This window comes from Sturnus vulgaris, chromosome Z (genome assembly GCF_052056855.1).
Source record: "Sturnus vulgaris isolate bStuVul1 chromosome Z, bStuVul1.hap1, whole genome shotgun sequence".
Classification (NCBI taxonomy): Eukaryota; Metazoa; Chordata; class Aves; order Passeriformes; family Sturnidae; genus Sturnus; species Sturnus vulgaris.
This window is the reverse complement of record NC_142283.1, coordinates 36,342,993-36,359,552: the sequence shown is the minus strand read 5'-3', so window position 1 is coordinate 36,359,552 and position 16,560 is coordinate 36,342,993. Positions and strand designations below refer to the sequence as shown.

General features: G+C 38.7%; 1 protein-coding gene across 2 annotated transcripts in view; it reads left to right on the top strand.

The window, feature by feature from the left end:
• GAK (cyclin G associated kinase) overlaps positions 1–14,362 on the top strand; it is a 66,508-nt gene extending 52,146 nt beyond the window's left edge. For both annotated transcript variants that reach the window (XM_014882379.2, XM_014882378.2), the window contains exons 23-28: positions 1,418–1,552; positions 1,886–2,005; positions 4,569–4,781; positions 6,185–6,333; positions 7,454–7,630; positions 8,893–14,362. In XM_014882379.2, the coding sequence (XP_014737865.1) occupies positions 1,418–1,552; positions 1,886–2,005; positions 4,569–4,781; positions 6,185–6,333; positions 7,454–7,630; positions 8,893–8,994 (896 nt within the window). In that variant the 3' untranslated portion in view covers positions 8,995–14,362. The remainder of the gene's footprint in view (positions 1–1,417; positions 1,553–1,885; positions 2,006–4,568; positions 4,782–6,184; positions 6,334–7,453; positions 7,631–8,892) is intronic.
• Positions 14,363–16,560: the final 2,198 nt, after the last annotated feature.

Genomic DNA, 16,560 nt, shown 5'->3' with positions numbered 1-16,560 from the left:
GGTGCTGGTTTATAGCCAATGACATTGCTGTTTAGTGGGTAGCTGGGGTCCTGAATATTGAGACAAATTACATACTGTTTCTCCCATGGTTTCAGAGGCAGGGAGATGAAGCTTGGGTCTGGAGAAAGGGCTGGAAATAATGGGTACTTCTTGCATTTTATTCTGTTGTTTTCCCTCACAATCAGCAGAGAATACTGCTGAAATGGTATTTGGCTTTTGGTAGATCTTTGTTGCACAGTATTTGATGTGCTTGCTTTGCAGCTGTGAGATCTAATTATAAATGGTATTAGTAGATTGACTATAGGGGTATTTAATTTACTTCTAATTATTTCCATAATTAAGAGTATTTGATACTAATATTTAGAATATAGAGCTGAGACAAGTGAAAGGCTGTGATGTAGTAGTTGAGACTTTCAAAGCCTCAAAACGTTACTGCTTTTGTAAGGATGGCTGGGTTAATTTTCTAAACCCTCTGTTTATGAAATGCAGCACTAAATGTATTGGTTTTACTGAAATATCCCCTCTCCCTGTAGCACTGACAGTTGTTACAGCATTAAAGTAGGGGTTGCTGTCCTGCTTCACTGTGAGTCTCCACTAAGTGTACTCAAAGAGAATGCTCAGAGCTGGCATGCAGATTTGAGTGTTCCATACAGAGCATATCTCAGTCTATGAGGTGAGGATGGCTCACCTCATAGTTTATATGAGTCAGTAGTGGGGAATAATTTGGAAGTGTCAGGGATGGCAGTTACACCTATAGATGGGATGCAACATTTTCCAGGAGTTAGTGATAGCATCCTTGCATGCTTTTAAATATGACACTTTCATTTAGATGTCATGGTCTATAGAAAAGTGGGTTTTATCCATGGAGCTAGAGATTCTTAACCTTTTCCCAGAAAAAAATCATTCTTTCTGTATCCTGCTCTTCAATTGTGTGCATTCATGTGTTACACCTGAAAGAGTGCATTAGTTGGCCAAAAAGCCCCTTTGTCACAAGAGGCCTGGGTTAGGCAAACCTGCAGTTTGAAGTGACTTGGCTTCACCTGTGTAGCACCCAGACTGCTGAGTGATAAAGAGCACATGGAGCATTGCTGCTTTCTGCTTGCCAGCTGCGTTAGGAACAGCAGAGTGCCCTAGATCTGTACCTGAGCTAGTCCTTTTGGTCAGGAGACCTAAGCTGTTAAATTCATAGCATTGCCTGTGCATGAAAAATACCTTATCTATGAAGTGTGGGGGATGTTTTAAAACAGAAATGAAGGAATTCCAGTGATTATAACCTTCTGAGTCCTGTTTAAGACTACACAACTGTTACCGAAAAATTTAAGCAAACTGTGTAGCTGACATTGGGTACACAATAATATAACATGTATGATTGTGATGGTTTTCTTAAACACGAAAACATTTCTCTTTTCTTCTGTAGGCAATTTGACACCAGAGCCACCTAAAATATCATCATCTACAAGCCACCCAGATCTCCTAAGTGGATGGGATTCTTGGGCAGATTCCTCAACAACCAGCAATGTAGCATCACCACAGCTGAAGCCTGTTTGTGAAGGTATTATGAAGTTACATTTTTCCATTAGAGGAATACTCCAGACTGGGTCAGTTTAATCACCTGAAACTGCTGGACATTTCTTCATGCATTTTTACTCGGCTGCTTAAACGCTTCTTTAATAAGGCACTTGTGTAGTTTTTCAGATTTAAATTCAAGACACAGGAATTAAATTGTTTCAATTCTCTATAGTAATGGTGATTCTTGTCGTAGAAAAAGATGTCGTGAAGTAGAATGTTGGGGAGGTTTTCATGAGGTGTTGTGGAGATACTACTTTTATTCTTTCTCTCAATTTCCTAACAGCCTAGGTACGTGATGTGTCTTCTTGTTATACAGGCCAAGCTTTTACCACCGGAAGCCAGTCCAGTGTGTCTTCGGGTTTGTCTTTCAGCCAGGCGAAAGCTCAGAACTTTGACCCTTTTGCTGATCTTGCCAACCTGGGATCTGGTCTTCCAGGTAACATCTTTCTTTTTATAGATTATATTTAGTGCCTCTACTGTTTGATTTGCTTCTCGTACCAGTAAATGCTACTGACAACCTATAAAGGAAATGTTTTTTCTTAGTTTTTGATGACGGGCTTGAAGTATTTGCTGAGAGCTGGTGAGTAACAAGAAAAGATTGAATCTTCCAGATATTTTTTTGAAACATCCAGAATAATATTTCAGAAAATAACTACAGCTGTGCAATAAGAACAGCAAAAATAATTAATGCTTCAGAATCTAGTTGAGATGGTAAGAGAAACTAGGAGTTGCTGATTCAACACCTGAGCATGAGATTTCTTACCTAGCATTGATTAATATTGTTCTTGAAGGATTTAAAATGAAAGCAGGATTAAATCAGTTAAATTTTTAGTTCCAAAGTGACAGTGAACTCAGTACTTTCCTTTGAATTCACTAGACTTCCATAGCTCTGCTACTCACATCTACCATGTTTGTAATGTGAGCACAAATCAAGCCCATACATTGCACACCAGTACCAAAAGCATTAGGAACATCTGTCAGTTGGCAGTGGAGGGCACAAGGAATTCTGGAGAATAAGACACATTGCAGATTAACTCTTTTTCCAGGGCGTTTTTACTGACCTAAGGAATTAGTCCTGTAGCATTCACAAAAGAGCTGAGGTCCTTGCATTTCAGAACCCACACTGCCATAACAAATGTGACCAGCTGCCTAGAGTACAAGGAGTGATTTAAAGCAACCTAGTGTCACTGAATTGCATAAACCTGCTTTTCCCTTGGCTTGGAGCAGATGGAGGTTTTACTCTCTTGCCTTTGCAGTTAGCACAGTGTACTGAATTGAGCACCAGTGGAATTCTTGTAGAAACACTAGGTAGCATGCAGTGTTTGACTTCTTGATGTTGCTTGGGTATAAGCACTGCAAAATTCTGGTTTTGAAGCAGTACTAATGAGGCTGATTTGCAATAAAAAATTTTCAAAAATGCTCTAGTTTAACAATTCAGGTTAATACAGGTTGTTAAATCTATAGATAGTGTGACAGTAAAAAAAAATAAATTAAAAAAATCGACTTGAAGATGTAGGTTCTGCCCACACTGAATCCGATGAAAGAAACGGAACTGATTTTAGCAGGACTTACTCTTTCAGTTAGCTTTCAATAGGAAAAATGACTGCATTAAGAAGTAGCCAGATGTCACTGTCCTAGTTAATGTTCCTCAGGGTTGCAATGAATTTTCAAAGCATCAGAAGAACTGAAATTCAGTTTTGGAATATGACTAGAATACCACACTCTGTTATATTTTTCATAGGAGTTTTTTGGCTTCCACATACAAGGTATTGTTCTGGGAGAAAATTTATGAGAGTGCAGGCTGCTTAAATATGAATGCCCTATAAACCCAAAAGAAATGGCAGCTAAAAGTAGTTAATACTGGTGTATTAGCATACTGGTAGGATACTGATAGTGTTCTATGGTGGTTGGTGTTATCACACTCTTCTTTAGGAATGCTTTTCTATCAGTAAGGAGGAGTGTGGTGTTGAAAAGTTTCTGTGAACAGTGAGGCATTGGCTTGTCCTACAGGAAGAATTCGTTGGCCTTGAAAACTGCAAGCGTGAGCGTAGAATGCTTTGCAAGAATAGGTGAAAGATAATTTTTCAGTATGCAGGGTTATTTGCTCTGACTAGTAACAATTTTTTTTTCTGTAAATTTCACAAGTTGTCAATGACTGAAAACTGAGTTGACTGCAGTTGAGTGATTTCATGAAAAAGCAGTGCATTCCTAGATTTTATTAGGTGTTGTATTGCAATACTAGGTTTTATCAGGTGCAGTATTTCAAGATGTAGTATGGTATCTCATACGTGGCTCTGGGGAGACATCCTCTTGTGCAAGTTAGAAGTATAAGCAGCCACTACAAAAGGGAGGCATCAAAAGAGCTGAAGTGGGAGGAGCCATATTTGAAAGAGCAAATCAAGTTTACATTGCTGTGTGTATACCCAGACAAGCTTGGCCTATGCCACAGGAGGATGATTACAGTATCTCCTGCAGGCTCCAATGCTTTTCTTACTCACGTGCAGTATATTCCCTGCGCATGCTGCTGTAGTATAATCTTCTTGTCTTCCTTAAACAATAGTGCAAGGAATCACTAGAGACTTTGAAAGCATTCATTTGAAAATCTTCAGTCTGCTACTGTTTTATGTAATTAGTTATTTGTTATGCACGGCATATTAGCAGAAATATAATAAAGTGGGAGGCAGAACTACTGTCACAGCAAAATTATCTCCTGGTCTGACATGTGCCTGACCCTTCAGATAAGAGTCCATGTTTTTGCTAAAACTGATGGTTGAGACCTTGAGTTGTAAGAGAAGACTTTCAGTAAAGCCTCCAGCTCCTACTCTCCAAATTGTTAATGAGACTCTTAACTTGATTTTACCCACACTTTCATGTTACATTTTCCCTTGTTTGTTGGTATCACTGTGAGCTATGTGGTTATATGTCAAGACCAAACTGTCTTACTTGTATTAAACAGGTGACAAGCATTGAATTGAACAACTAACAATATTCATTGTTAGGTTCATCCACTGGTGGACTCCTGGGTAGTGGATTTAGTCAGAAGACTGCTCCATCTCAAAAGCTGGGAAATCAATGGCAGAAAACCTCCAAACCACAAACTACTACATGGCAGTCCCAGACTAAGTCAAGCACAGCAGCTAAGCCCAACTACACAGTAAACTTGAGTGTTATTGGAGGACGAGAAGAAAGAGGAGTCAGAGCCCCAAGCTTTGGTAAGTTTTTTGAATGTGTGTTACTTATAATGTCCCATGTGTAGATAGTTGGGTATGCTGTTACCTGCAGAAGCTCTTCTACCTTCACATTTTTATTTACATTTAAGTTGTGTCTAGTAAAGAACAGAAAAACACTTGCCAAGTCTGGTATTCTGCCTTTCCAAAGCTATCCCCATGCACAGCAGACAAGCTGATGATGGCACAAGTATATGTGAGTTTGGGCATAAAGTCTCAAGGCTGTAACAAATCACCCACATGGGTGCTGTTTAAGTATGGTGAGTTTAGGAAGGTAAATTTCATCCATCCAGGGAGAGATGGTTGATAATGTTGCTTCATGTTAGTTTGTTTATGATACAAAGGTAAAGGGATACAGTGGTATTCCTAGCTGAAGAAAAGTAGTTTGTCTTCAGAAAGACTGAGGTTAAAATTACTGAAAATTCTTTGGTTTGAAAGAGAAATGTAGACAGGACCATATGGAATCATACAGACCTTTAACATCATGTTCCAGGCCAATCTGGAGTTACAGGGATAGGCTTGGCCTCTTCTGTATGAATTTTCTTGGAAAATTTTATTTTCTGGTGTGTTGATACTAGGATTGTGTCCCTTAAACTGGCGTATAAGTGAATAGCAGTTACTTCTTTAAATTGGGATTATTCTGTTGGTCTGTATCTGGAAAGGGGTGTCAGGATGGAGAGGCAGTGGCCATACGTTGCAACACAGAGAAGTCTGTAGAGCAAGGGAAAAAAAATCAATTGGTGTAATGAAATGCTGAAACAGGTTGTTGTAATTCCTCTCCCTTAAAAACAGATGGACCTCAGCTGGACAAAGACCTAACAAATGTACCTAGTTGTTCCTGCTTTTAGTGGGGATTGGACTAGACTACATCCAGAAGCCTCTTCAGAGTTCAGAGTTTCATCTTCTCTGAAATTTGTTGGTTCTGTAATGAATATTCATACTGGTATTTTCATCCCTTCATTATTCTGTATAAGTTTCACAAGCTTTGATGTTGACTACGTGCTTTCAATGATAGTATTGAGTATACAGTTACTTGGAAAACAGTTGCGTAGCATTTGGAACTAACTTGCAGTGGAAAAATGGAGCTGTCTACAAAATCATGGATAGATGTGTGCTCCCTCAAATCTACTCCATTTTTTTAGAAAGAAGGGCATGCAAGTATTTAGTCAGAGGTTAGCATGTGAGGTTGTCTGCTCTGCTGGACTGAAAGTTTGTTAATGATCCCTTTTATTTCTATCCTTCTTAGTTTTGTGACTTTTGGAATCACTGAAGGATATTTATCATGGTAATGATAAATGCCATCCAGGTGTATCTGAGGGCAATATATTTCCCCTGATAATGTGTTCTCCTGTGAAACTTTTCATTAAATGTTTTTTCTCTTTTCATAGGTCAAAAGCCAAAAGTTTCAGAAAATGACTTTGAGGATCTCTTATCTAATCAAGGATTTTCAGCAAAATCTGATAAAAAGGGACCAAAGACAATTGCTGAGATGAGAAAACAAGAGATGTCTAAAGATATGGACCCCTTGAAACTCAAGGTTTGTTTAACAGTGATTTTGATTTAAGTGAAAACCAGATCTTGCACTTGGAACTGCTGATAACAGAAAAGCTAAAGGGTCATGATTTGGAAAAGATGGATTTAGCTTATAATATAAAAATATGCTTTAAGAATGAGGCCTGTGAGAATAGCTGTCTTCAGGATGACCATGTACTTTCATTTCCTGGTTAACAAGTGCTGCTGCCATTCTAAGAAATTACTAGAAGGTGCAGTTCTGGAGATAGCCTGTATAACTAGTTTGGGAGGTGTTCTTTGCTGTTCAGATTAGTTTGACCCGTTAGTCATTGATAACTTTACATATTAATACAATTCCAGTTTTACACTCTTTATAGTACTTTAGAAAAGTTTGTAAACGAGCTTTAAAGGGACACTGAAATTTGTTTTCACAGAATGTCCTTTCTGAAGAGAGTGTGCATAGCTTGCATGGGTACCTTTTAACACAAAACACCACAAATGGAAATATGTACCAATATTTAGTTACCATCCTTGCTGGTGATAGTAAGTGTTCAATGAAAACACTGTATCCCTATACTATGGCTTGAATATTGCTGTTATCTGCAATATCTGTTAGAGTAACTGACTTTGGGGATATGTCAAAGAGCACTTTACTCTGTGCACCTCTGCAGATTGCTTAAGGAAACATGAATTATTATTATTAGACATGATCTTTTGTACAAAGCTTGTATAATATAAATTTTAAAGTATATTTACACTTCTGTACAAATAAAGTAATAATTTGTGTGTGTGCCCTGACAAGATTAATGTAATACCTACTTAGTAACAGATATTTTTAACTACTCCTGTTATTTCTCTTGCCATTAATTTTACAGAGGTTTGTAACGTATAACTATCTCAGTAATTTCTCTTGCAATGAGTGAATTTCTGCAATAAAATAGTAATAATGAGCCATTCCCTAGTGGTAGATGCAAAATATCATTTTTGGGTGGGTAAGACAATTGAATTTAGGGAGTGAGTGCAGTAGGACAACTGTACTTAAGTTTTGTATTCATAATAGTCTTGCAGAAACTGAAGATTATGTCTGTAGAGGCCGAGAATGCTTACAGTGCTGCATTCAGTTCTATATTTTCTGATTTTCCCAGATTCTTGAATGGATTGAAGGAAAGGAGAGAAATATCAGAGCATTGATATCCACTCTTCATACAGTGCTTTGGGAAGGGGAAAATAAGTGGAAACCAGTCAGCATGGCAGATTTAGTAACTCCTGAGCAAGTAAAGAAGTACTACAGGAAAGCAGTGCTTGTAGTTCATCCTGATAAGGTGAGTGTGTTCCTCTGACCTTCTTTATTATAGGAGGAATACAAACTGCTTTTACCACATTGTACTGGTTACTGGCAAATGCCTTGGTTCTTAATGAGTACTCCAAATGTTCTTCACTGTGCTTCCATTGTTTTCTGAATGTGGTGTCCTACTGCATTCAGGTGGTAGAGGATTGTCATCCTGGCACAGCACAGAATTCAACAGATAAGTGTTAACAAGTGAAAGATCCCGTGAGGGTTGTACTGAGCACTAAAGTCAGTCATGCTGGGTTCTGACTGAGAGATGGCAGATGTAATGCCGATTAGTGGAATCTGTTTCATTTCTGTGAGCTGGTACTTTCAAGTCTTTTAGAACTGGTATGGAGACTCAGAGTCAGCCACAGCAAAACTGGTAGGAAAAACCTGCTGAACCTCATTTACTAAACCATTTTTACTCAAAAAAATTGGCAAACAAACATAAACAAAAAAGTAAACTTGCTAGAATAAACACATTATCAGATGAAAAATACGTAATGAATATTACATTGTAGCTGTCCTTTTAAAAATATTTAATGCATCCAAATGTATCAAGGTAGCTTCTTGATCTGAGTTCTTGCATTAGATAGAAAAAGAAGCATTGGATATAACTGATTTGGATTTTCAGGTTTGCATTCACTGGTGGTTTAGTGAGCAGTAGTCTAAATCCCACGTTGTCTTGTGTCCATAAACAAACAAGACATTTTCTTGTTCTTTGAGTTCCCCCTGTCCTTCGGTGTTCTTGACTAAGTGACTTCTTCCACTTCTGTGATTTTTTTTTTTTAGGTGTTTTCTGTAAGACCCTTAATGCATCAGTGTCAGAACACCACTCTATTTAAGGCATGTTTGTCTTCCTTGCTCTTATATTCTGCCACTTAGCCGTAAAAGCACTCTCTAAGTACGTTGATAAAGTGGCAAAAGCTAAGGAGAAAGATACTGGAGGAGGCTCTGGGGCTTTCCTTTTCTGTTGGAGAGAACCATCTTTTGGGACTGGATATTTATTAACCACAAGGGTTGAATTGTGCTGGCCCAGAGTCAGGGCTGCTGTGAAACAGGCAGGGAATCAGGAGCATACTATCTTTGAGTAAGCTTTGGATAAGGTTGGAGAGAGTTCTGTCTGTAAAATTATATTCACAGAGCAGTCTATAGCTGTTGAATAAGGCAGTAAATAAAAAAGGGCTGGGATCTTTTCTATATTACCTAATTTCTAGTATTTTTATGCTTATGGCACATTCTCTTTATTTCCAGGCCACAGGACAGCCCTACGAGCAATATGCCAAAATGATCTTCATGGAATTGAATGATGCATGGTCAGAGTTCGAAAACCAGGGATCAAAGGCACTTTTCTGAAACTTCTCCTTTCACAGAACTGCTTCCAGAAACTGGAGCTGAGCATTGTTATGACTTTACTGCGCCTGAGATTTGTGAAGCACTTTTCCACGATTTCAGCACAGTTTCTAGTCATGCACTTAAATGTGGGGATGTATTTTGTAAGATATAGAGTAAAAAACATTACATAGATGCATTAAGAAAAAAGCTGCTGAGTACCTGTAGAAATCACAGTCTGGGAGTAAAGGTTTCTCTTCAATTTTGTATAAGAAAAATAGAATTTATTGAAGCTAAATAATAAGTGATAGGCTAGTATTTTAAATCATTCCAACTTAATTGATCTTTGCTGTACCTCTACCGTCCCAAATTTGTCTGTTACTTTGAGTAGTTTTGTGATTCAGTTTTGATATTTGGTGCCTGTTGCCTTCTTCAAAGTGCTTTAGTTAGCAGAAGTGAATTTGCTTGGCTTATCTCAAACCTAAGGGTGTATATTTTCATCTGTATTTTATATAATTAATCTGATAATCATTCTGTAAATAATGTTTACTGGTAATATGTGTTCCTTACAATAGAGTAACAGTTGTTTAGCCAAAAAGACACCACATGTGGGAAAGTCAGACAGGGTTGTTCTTGATTTTTTTTTTCTTTTCTTTTTTTTTTTTTTTACATATCATGAATCTAAAAAGAAGTTTTGACTCTGAAGTCTGCATGTTCCTGCTGTTTTTTTTATTTATTGGAGTACTCTGACCTGTGCTTATTTTCCTACTCCTTTAAATGGTGTCTGTTGCTTCTGAATTCAGTAGAACTTTCCTTTCATTGCACTTCAAATACTCTGATAGAAACAATGTTACTTTGAAACTTGAAGTGTAAGCACAAACCTTTTACTGTGCTTTGACTTGTCTGAGTATTAAATCACTCATTATCATCTGGTGAGCATTTAAAGTGCTTTCATAAACATTTTGCTGCATGTTTGAACTTCTGTATTTTTGAGAAACGCATGGCATCAGTGCATGTGAAAACATGGTGTGTCTTGGTAGAATGTTGAATTTCTGCTCACCTATTTCCATGCACTGCTTAGTGCAACATGAGTAGAGACACAACTTGGTAACAAAACTTGCCATGTTTTCTCATCCCTGTTCAGAAGGCATTTTTACACTAGTGCTGAGGTGAATGATGGAAATGACCAATGACTGTTATTCTCTGTGTAATAACAAAATGCAATTTCCATATCGAGTTTGCAAACGTTGAAAATTAGTGCTGGGATATTAACTCTTCAGCAGCAGTCTCTTGATACCAGACAGTTGAGCGTTCAAGGGGATATTTTGATCACTTGCCTTTTTATGTATTTTGCATGCTTATCTGAGAGGGAATCTGAATTATTAGCAGAGGGTAACTGTTCAGCTGAGCAACATCTGAACGGGAAACATGAGATTCTAATGACACCTGAAAGGTGTGTTGGATGAGACTTTCCACTGCTGCACCAACCTGAGAGCTGGTGGATTAGGGACTGCTGAACACTTGCAATGCCTAGTCTCTAGCTCTGATATAACACAGTTACTTATTAACCTCTGATCAAAGGTTTTGTTTGTGTATATTTGCATATATATTCAGCTGCTGTGATTTTTTTTTTTTTTAAGGTGAAGCTAGGATCAGTTATGGATCTGGAAGGTTGTATATCATTCATAGCTGCTGTTGTATCTCAGTTACTGCTTTGAAGCAGTTGTAAATCTCAGTAGATTTCTTCATAAAATGTATGTAACTTGCTGTCTGATTTAAAGTAAGAGTTAATCTTTTTTCCTTGGACAGTTCATTAATTGTTTGCATATGTGTTCTGCAACCATGGAAATTAAAGGCTTCCTCTAGTAGGATAGGTTTGTGGGAGACCTCTTTACAGTTCTAGGGCAAATGTTATCTAGTAATAGGTTTGAAAAGACAAACATAGATACATAATAACTTTGACCATAGTGCTATATACAGATGAAAGATAAAGCATTTCTAAGGGGGCTGCCTAGAATAAGGAAGGACTGCTTTAAAAACCCATGTTCATTCAGCACATACAGGCAACTTAATTTTGAGGCACACATTTTTAATTGCTCTTTTCTTGAAATACAGGTTTAAAAAATTAAAACATGAAAATTGGGAGGAAAATATCTTCCTCTGATTTGTATATTTGGTAGCATTTTCTGGATGATAGCTACATTAATCTTTTTTTAATTTCTCTTGCTTGCAAAATTTTCTTGAAACATCAAAGAAGAAACTTAGATGTGATTTTAAGTAAACAGGGAAAACATGGAGTGCAAGTATTTTACCTGGGACTGAAGATCTCTTGAAATTAGCTCTCTCTTTTAAGTATTATGGAAAATCAAGAAGTTTGGCTGTGGATTCTTCCAAGAGCCATTAGATAATTACTGAAACTTCAGTTGGGTTGACAGAACCACTCAGCTTGTTTTATGGCTTAGTCTGCTCTGGTTCTCAGTGGGGGAAATGGCCAATTCCTCTGTCCTGCTCCTTTCTACATAATTGAATTTTGCTGCTAAGAACTGGGAGAGGCTTGGTTTGGTAAACTGATAAATCTTGACAATTAAACTATTTTGGGTAAGGTGTTTTGATTTTGGTTATATGTTTTGTAACTGTGCCATTTCTCTGTGTTACATGCAAGAATGTGCAAACAATGGGGATTTCATTAAAGTTCTGTAAGCAAACTAATTTGGAAATTAAAAAAAGTTCAAGTGGTGAATATGAACATAATAAATAGCAGTTTTGTTTTCTGTCCAACACAAAGCAGCATGAGGACTACTAAAGGTGTTTCTTAGTCTAAGGCATATCTGGGAAGAGGGAAGTTAAAGTAAGCTAAATGTGTATTGAGTCTTAATGTTGCTTTTGTAGGAGAGGGTCATTTGGAAGAAAAACGTCCAGAGTTGTATGAATTAATCGTAAAACAGTAATAAAAATGCTAGAAAAATCTGGGAATGAAGGCTTTTCAACCTTTTGCTTTGTACTTACTCGTTAATTGTCTGTCTGCTGTATGGACTAGGAGTGCCCTCAAATGATTGCACACACATTTCACTGTAGCTCTATTATTAGTGTCTACAAACTGAAAAGCTTTTAGAACAGGCTTCAGAAAAAAAAAAATCAGAGACTTGGCTGGATTCTCTCTTTGCATAAAATGTTTATTTTCCATTCATGTTAATTGTTCATTGCACAGTTAAGTTTTGAAGTGTTGAAGCCATGCCCTGAGAGCTGAACTTTATATCTGTTTCTGCTGGCTGTGAAGCTTGAAGGTGAGGTCACTGAGTGTTGCCTGCAGGTTGATACTCTGCCTACCAGGCTGTGCATGTGGCACTTGAGATTCTCCTATGAAGCACCTTCTTGACTCTTGCAGCAAGCCATGGTGCCTGCTGGCCCACGTTGGTTGGTCCTCTGTCTGGTAACAGCACCTGATTAATGTCATATATTGTTTGCAGCCTGCCAGGGCTCACTTTCCAAAAGTAAGTAGGCTGAGATGGTTATTGCAAGAAAAAAAGGAAAACAGCACAAGATAGATTAAAGGAAGAGTAGAGAAAAACACCAGGGCTCTAAAGTACATCTGACATACTGTTTTCTAATTCTCTCTCCACTGACCTATTGCTACCTACCTCTGCTAAAAACAGGTGTAGATAAATAGAGAGAACCTGGTTTGCAGCCTGCTTTCCAGCCCTTTTAGAACGCTGTTGACTGACTAACAAGTGGGAGTACCAAGTCCCTAGCTTTTTTTTTTTTTTCCCCAGAAGTTTCTAAAAAGCAGGTTTAAAAAAATGTTTGGGCAGATTTTCAGTAGTTATTTTTTAATTACATTGCTTGCGTTATATTGCTGTTAGATCTAGGGAGTCCAGCAACGTAATTTTTAAAACTGCGATCTGTGAAGAAGAACTGGTGTTAAGAGAGTGTGTGGCTGGAGTCTGCCTAATAGAAACAAGTGATCTATTTCAACCAGCGGAAATCAGCTGGTGTCTTCCACCTCGAACATGCCTGTTTGGTATTTCCTATTGCTGTCAGAGTTCCTTAGGAGCAGCAAAAAGTGTTGGTGTTTAGTTAGACATAAAGCCTGGAATGAAAAGGTCCTCAGCATTGTTAGTTGGGTCAAGTTCAGCAATTTTGCTAATTAGTGGTAGCTTCATCAGCAAGTACAGAACAGAAAACCTCCAAAACTGCTGATAAAGTACATTTCCTTGGAACAGTGGCAGAGTCCTTGGTGTTGTACTTGTTAGGGTAACTAGTGCTCATGAAAAATGCCTTGTTTACCTCCGTGTTCTTTGTAATTCTGGACAGCTCCTTCCATTTTGTTTTGCCAAGCACAGAGCAACAGTTCGTTTGTGAAAGCTATATGCACAAGATTAATATTTTGCACAAACCAAAGCAGAGTTTGAGCTTAACAGAAATCTCATCTTTGGGGCTGCTGGATTCTGTGCTTGCTGAGGCCAGACTGCAGTTTCCCCACCAGTGACAGTGTGTTTGCACTTGTTGGCCGCTGCACTCTGCTGCCCGAAGAACTGTTTTCAGGGCTAGCCTAAGTGTGGAAACCTTGTTGCTCCTTAGCTGTGTTCTTAATTGTCTAACAATTTGGATGTAAGGCTACTTTGTAAATAAAATCAAATTAATCGTGTATGACTCAGTTGACATTTTCTGTCAAGAATTTGCAGGTGATTGACTTGCACAAGCTGTAAAAGGAATGTATCATTTCCCACCCTTCGAGCCAGTCCCTGGTGCAGAGCAGCTCTCGCGCCCAGGAGCCCAATGAGGAGGAGCTGAGCTCTGGTTCTGAACTTGATGAGTCTTGCAATGCTTGCTTACTCTCTCTTTGGGTGAGCTTATTGTGGACTGCAGTTTAGACTGCATTAAGCTTCCAACATATACTCTAAAAATACAAATTCAGTTCTTTTTATGAAGGATACGTGTTGTCATAGAAGCTTTTATTACCAAAAGGGGATCAAGAGGCATTGTGTGAACTCCCAAAACTCTTTAGTGGAATGTACTCTATATTTGCAATGTAGATTTCTAGAAGTGATTGTCATCTCTCATAGGGTCTTGGCTTGTTCTGAGGTCCTTATTGTATTTACCTGTAGTTGTGATTGTACTTTCAATACCTGTGTTTTTTTCTGATTTGGAGTGTGTGGAAGGACAGAACAGACACTCAGTTCCTGGTTTTGCCATCTTTCAGGAAATGCAATGTACTGTGCAATTTTGCTACTAGTGAAATGAAACTTATACCTGTATGTATATAAGGTAAAATAGTCAAATTAAGCCTTGTTTAAAAGTAGATTTAATGTTTGGTACAATGTCCTTGAACAGAATATTTTGCTTTGAAATGTATTACAATTTAGCCAGTGATCAATTAAAACAAATGAAATAACTTTGTATATTTCTTTCTTTACTACGAGAGAAATGGCCTGAACACTCAAAGCGTTTCCACTGTGTCTTCCAGAATGATCTGCAAATGTTAGAGAAGTGGTTCTCATTATTATGTTCAGGTTGACTGAACCTGTTAGGAGCTAAGTGGAGCTTCAGAAGTGTCTCTTGTGTTGGAGAGGCATTGCTGCAGTGTCTCCTGGGGTTTGGCAGCTGCATTTTCCAAGGTTTTGTATTGGGTTGAGGAGGTGCTTGCACAGGATCTGGTGCAATGCTTTTCCATGGCCCGAGGGAAGCTCTTGCCTAAGTCTGTAGCAGTAATCAAAGGGAAGAGAGCAAGAGCACGTGGACACAACTGAGGCAGGAGAGAGGGATATGAGCAGCCTGTAGGGATGGTGGAGGGACACATCCAGTGATGAAGGACTGCAGGAATCTAAGGGAATGTGGCATGGCAAAGGGTGAGCTTCTGCTGGGAGCATACTGACAAGGTGCTCAGAAGCATCTTTTGACTCCATACTCTGCAGCAAGGATAGGCAAGCAGGATCTTTCATAGGTGGGAACAAGCCACTTGGTAACATTGGGAAAGTTTCCTTTTGAAGTTAAAAGCACAAAAGTGTATGATTAACGTTGGGGATCCCAAGGAGAAGTGTGGAAAACAGGGAGGAAATGAGAGAATGGACAGGTATGACCAAAGAAGGAGGGGTGGAAGTGCATGGGACAAGAAAGAGAAGCTCTAGCTCTCTGAATTCTCTTAGGCATAGATCACTGCTACTGGATAATGTTTTTCACATTCTGCTTACTGCTTTGAATAATCTGATGGGTTTGTAAGAATTGATGATAAAAATTTTTATATTCTCTCAGTGCCAAGATGCTAAAAGACCTTTCTCCTTGTATCATGTACAGAACATTCCACCACTTTTGCTGCTAATCAGTTTATTCCTAACGTGCAAAGATACCTACTTCTGCTCCTTCACCACCGCAGCAAAGGAAGATAATGTTAGTGAAGTGCATCTTTCTTTACCATACGCAAGGCTTCTGGCTACTCTGGTGTGTAGAAAGACTTGAGCTGGGAGAACATAGCAGCCAGAAATCCTGAAGAGTCAAGCTAGTAATTACACCAGTAATTATGTGAGCAGAGTGCATTACAAAGAAACAGCATGGCTATAAATTCAATATCGAGCAAAGCGCACAAAACAGAGTGAATGGCGGGATTTTAAAAAGGCAGTAGAAACACTCTGTGTACTGTGGTGTGCAGAGCAGCCTGTAGCAATCAAAGTCTTCCGAGTCTGCAGTTGTAGTCACATTTCTTGGTTACCGTAATGTTGGAGAGGATGTGATTTGCTCTACCTCAGCACTGCTTCTCTTACGAGAGTAAGAAAAGAACTTCTGGTAGATTTTTGGGCAAAAAACACTGGAAAAGGGAAACTGGAGCATGTAGGTAGGTGAAGACTTGCTCTAGAAGGATCCGTTTTAGTACAAACTTACAAGGAATTCCAGCAAAGCAGAACCAGAAACTGTCAACCTACAGCAGGTAGCTGCTGTGATGTCTCTAAGCTCGCTCTTTCTTGTTGCACACCTGCTCTGTCCATCCTAGCAGTGACTCACCTTAGAGACAAATAAGGTGCCAGGTTCTGTTCTAGGGATGTATGAACCACACAAACTGGATTCCTACATGTTTTTTCAATGGATTGAATTAAGGCTGTTGAACCCAGTGTATATTCTATCTCATATCACACTGAGATATTTTTATATACTGTGGCTAAATTTGTCTCTTATGCCTTTACTGACTCATCATGAAACCAGGGATGAATTGCAGGGTTTTTTTAATTTTCATTTTATTACCAATGTGCTTTTTTTTTTTTTTCCTCAGCTATCTTCACTATGGGAGCTGCCCTCCCTTTTTCTTCCCTTACTCACTTCTCCTCACTAGGCTTTTCTGCTGCTCCTACCACCATGAACCTAACACCTATTAGACCTGGAAATTCCTCACCTGCTTCTGTGCATGCACTGCAGCTGCCACTCCACACATGCAAGGTATGAGCCTCTGTCAGACCTCTTTATTTCTTTTCCCATGTGTGGGACACCATGAGGACCACATCTCTTGTGGAAGGTTGAATTGCAATTGTTTACCATCTCCAAATGAAACAAAGGATATTTGGGGGTTTCTTATAAAGTCTTCCTAGGAATTCATGCAAGAGGGAG